The 3,572-nt window shown below is 71.1% G+C and overlaps 2 protein-coding genes across 2 annotated transcripts in view; both read right to left on the bottom strand.

Annotated features, from left to right (window-relative positions):
* AURANDRAFT_63739 (hypothetical protein) overlaps nt 1-993 on the bottom strand; it is a gene marked incomplete at both ends in the record, with an annotated part of 6,961 nt that extends 5,968 nt beyond the window's left edge. The window contains one exon of the mRNA XM_009038595.1: nt 42-993. Coding sequence (XP_009036843.1) covers nt 42-993 — 952 coding nt within the window. The remainder of the gene's footprint in view (nt 1-41) is intronic.
* A 1,107-nt stretch (nt 994-2,100) lies between these two features.
* On the bottom strand, nt 2,101-2,944 carry AURANDRAFT_60056 (hypothetical protein; the record flags this gene model as incomplete). Its single annotated transcript, XM_009038594.1, has 1 exon — nt 2,101-2,944. One exon carries the CDS (start codon nt 2,625-2,627, stop codon nt 2,208-2,210), a length of 420 nt encoding a protein of 139 aa, XP_009036842.1.
* Nucleotides 2,945-3,572: the final 628 nt, after the last annotated feature.

Raw genomic sequence — 3,572 nt, forward strand, 5'->3', positions numbered from 1 at the left:
CGCGCGCGAGGTAGACGAAGAGCGACGTGCGCCGCGGGAACGCGCCGTCGGCGTCGCGCCGGAGAACATCGTGATGCAGCGGTACTCTTCGCCCGCGCGGTAGTGGACGACCTGGAACTCGACGTCCGCCGCCGGCACCTCGGGGAAGTAGCGCCTCACCGTGCGCCGCAGCGCGCCGAGGACGGCGCCCGCGCCCGACGCGTCCGTGAGGAAGGCCGCGCGGTTGCTGCGGTAGCCCGAGGCCGCGGGCCGGGCCGCGGCGCCGCCGTCGCCCATGAGGCCGCTCGCCGCGAGCCGTTTTTTCGCCGCGGTGATTATTTTCCGCGCGAGGGCCTCGTCGACGAAGTCGGGCAGCACGACGACCTCGCCCGCGGCGGGCCGCCGCCAGGCGACGGGCGCGGCGTCGTCGGCGGCGTCGACGCGGGGCAGCGGCAGCTGCGCGGCGTCGACGCGGTCCGTCGCGGCGTCGACGCCGTTCGCTCGCAGCCATCGCAGGACGCGCGCGCGCGCCGCGGGCCGCAGCGTCTGCCAGGGCGCGGGCCGGCGCGCGGCGACCGCCGTGAACGACCGTTCGAGGTCGCCCCATCTCACGACGTGCGGCCCCGCCTCGCGCGGGTGCGCCGCGACGGCCGTCGGCGATCCCAGCACGGCGTTCGCCGCGCGGCGCTCGACGTCGCTGCGGCTGCAGACCCAGGCCGGCGCCTCCGGCGAGCACGACGGCGCGCCGCTCCCCGCGCGCCCAAAGTCGACGACGACGACGTCGAACTCGTCGTAGGGCAGGTCCAGCGGGACGCGCGCGACGAGCCGCTGGCCGTCGCGGAGGACCGCGCTGACCTTCGCGGCGCCGTCGAGGACGCCGCCGTCCGCCTCGAGCACGACGCGCTCGACGCCGGCGGCCTTGGCGACGGCCTTGGCGAGGCTGCGCATGGGCCGGTCGAGCCGCGCGAAGCGCAAGGCGTGGGTGCGGCCGAGGCATTCGACGGTGAGCCTCATGGGTCAGCGCGGCATGGATGGCTCGTCAGGCGACTGCCTGTCGTGGGCATGGCTTCCGCGGCAGCCACGGGAGGCTGCTAGCCTGCGGAGACGCGAGGAGGCTGCCCATCGCGTTCAACCTGTTGACTTGAGGGTCAACATGGCCGGCTTGAAGCCCCTTTTTGGGCCCGCAATCCGATCCGAGACTCAAGCCTTTTTAGAATCTCAACCTCGTCGAATGCAGCGTCCAGAACCCACCCACCCAGTCCCCAGTTGCACGCGCGACCCCGCCGCGACCCCCATACACCTCGCGCAACCCCGCCGCAACCCGCGCGGCCGCGACACGACCCGAACTCATTGCGCGCGCAGGCCTCCCACACGCCACCATGAAGCTCTCCCTCGCCCTCGCCCTCGTCGCCCCGGCCGCGGCCTTCCAGCAGTCCTCGTCGACGGCCAAGGCCGCCAGCGTCGTCGCCAAGGCCGGCGAGATGCCCGTGCCCGAGATCGGCCTCGACCCCTTCCTGTCCATGTCGACGGTCGTGCCGTCGGGCAAGTTCTGGGACGAGCAGGAGTCGCTCGCGCGCCGCCGCGCCGTCGAGATCAAGCACGGCCGCATCGCCATGACCGCGTTCATCGGCATGATGGTCCAGGAGCTCGGCATCACCTTCCCCGGCTCCATCACGCTCGACGGCTCCGTCAAGTTCTCCGACATCGGCTACGGCTTCGACGCCATCGAGAACATCCCCAAGTTCGGCCTCTTCCAGATCGTCGCCTTCGGCTTCATCGCCGAGACGGCGGCCATGCCCGCGACCCAGTACACGGGCGGCCCCCAGAACCTCCCCGGCGGCTACGACGGCTCCGCGGGCACGATCCCCGGCGGCTACCCCTTCACGAACCAGATCGAGGACCCCACGGCCCGCCAGCGCGCCCTCACCTGCGAGCTCCAGAACGGCCGCGCGGCCATGCTCGGCGTCACGGGCGCCATGCTCCACTCCCAGCTCGACTCGTGCGACCACCACTTCTTCTACCCCATCACGCACAACTAAGCCGCCGCCGCGAGCGGTGAGCTCGGCGCCTCCCCCGGCCGCCTCCTCGATGCTCCCGCGCGCGCGTCTAAGTGATGTCCGTCGTCTTTTAGCGCGGCGTGTTTCGCTGGGTCTTCCTCGCGCGTTCCGCGGCTTTGGACGGCGCGCGCGCTTGTGCGCTCGCATGACGGCGCACGACGTCGTGTTCACTCACATGACGGCGCACTTGGCGTCGTTGACGCGCGAGTAGCCGAGCTTCGTGTCGAAGTACTTGATGGGAAATCCCGTCGCGTCTAATTTCTTCTTCGTCTCCGCGTCGAGCGTGCCGTAGATCTCGATGGAGAAGCCGTCGCCGAACTCCTCGGAGTGCTGCTGCACGAACTTCTGCAGGGGCGGGTTCGTGAGGTGGAAGAGCAGCGCCTCGTCGTCCTTGTAGACCTCGCTCCAGACGAACATGCGCGGATCGTCGGGATCCACGTCGAAGGTGTGGTGCAGCATGCCCGGCTCCGACTCCATGACGGCCTTGTCGGCGACGCGCGCGGCCGCGAGGTAGGCGTCGACGTCGGCGTCGGGCTTGATGTGGCACCGCGCGAGCAGGATGAAGGGCGTCTTCCCGTCGTAGGCGGCCATCGCGCCTGCGCGCGGCGCGATGCGGACATTGGTGCGCGCGCCGCGGCGCGCGCTGGATGCGCGACCGATAGCCGATATTTGGCGGAGCGATGCGCGGTGCGGCGCGCGCGGCCCGGCGGCGCGCGCGCTGGATATTGCGATCGATGACCCATACTACCCATGTTTTCAGAGCGTGCACGCCGAATGCGCTCGCAGCGCTTGACACGCGCGTCCGGGCGGTTCCGGTGGCCCACTGGAAGGGCCGCGCGCGTTTTTGCTTCGACGGACACTTGCTGGTGCGCGCTGGGTCGGGTCGTCGAGTGGACTGCTCCTCTCTGAGTCTCTCTCTCTCTTGTGGCAATTCGGCTCATGATGGAGCTCCTCGAGAGCTCTTTCCTCGCCTCCTCCTAGCCGCGCCGAGAGGTTCGCGCGTGCGCGCCGCGCGCCTGGACACCAGAAAAACAAGTCCGACGCGCGCGGTGCCTTTGCGCGCGCGCACGCCGCCCGCACCAAGCCGCACGAACGCGAGCAGAACATGGACGACGACGCCCCGGCGTCCCCGTCGACGACTACGACGGGCGCGCTCGACACGGCGTCCGTGTCGTCCAACGAGTCCCGGGAGTCGTGGCCCGACGTCCCGCTGGAGCCGAGCGACGCGGACTTTAGCGGCGACGTCTTCGTGCGCCGCGACAACAAGCGGCTCGGCTGGCGGCGCTGCGTCGGGAGCCTCGCGCGCGACTTCGGCCCCGGCGGCGCCGCGCGGGACGGCGTCGCGGCGACGCTGCGCCTCGCGGCCGCCGGCGACGCGCCGCCCGCGGGCGCGCGCGCGACGACGCCCGGGAAGCCGCTCCGCGAAATCGCGCTGCGCCGGACGACGGTGACGCTCGCGATGAAGCGGGCAGGAAACAAAACTATTCCACACGACTGAAATTATTCGACGGGTTCGACGCGACGCCTCCGCTGTGC

Source organism: Aureococcus anophagefferens (assembly GCF_000186865.1).
Source record: "Aureococcus anophagefferens unplaced genomic scaffold AURANscaffold_8, whole genome shotgun sequence".
Taxonomy (NCBI): domain Eukaryota; class Pelagophyceae; order Pelagomonadales; family Pelagomonadaceae; genus Aureococcus; species Aureococcus anophagefferens.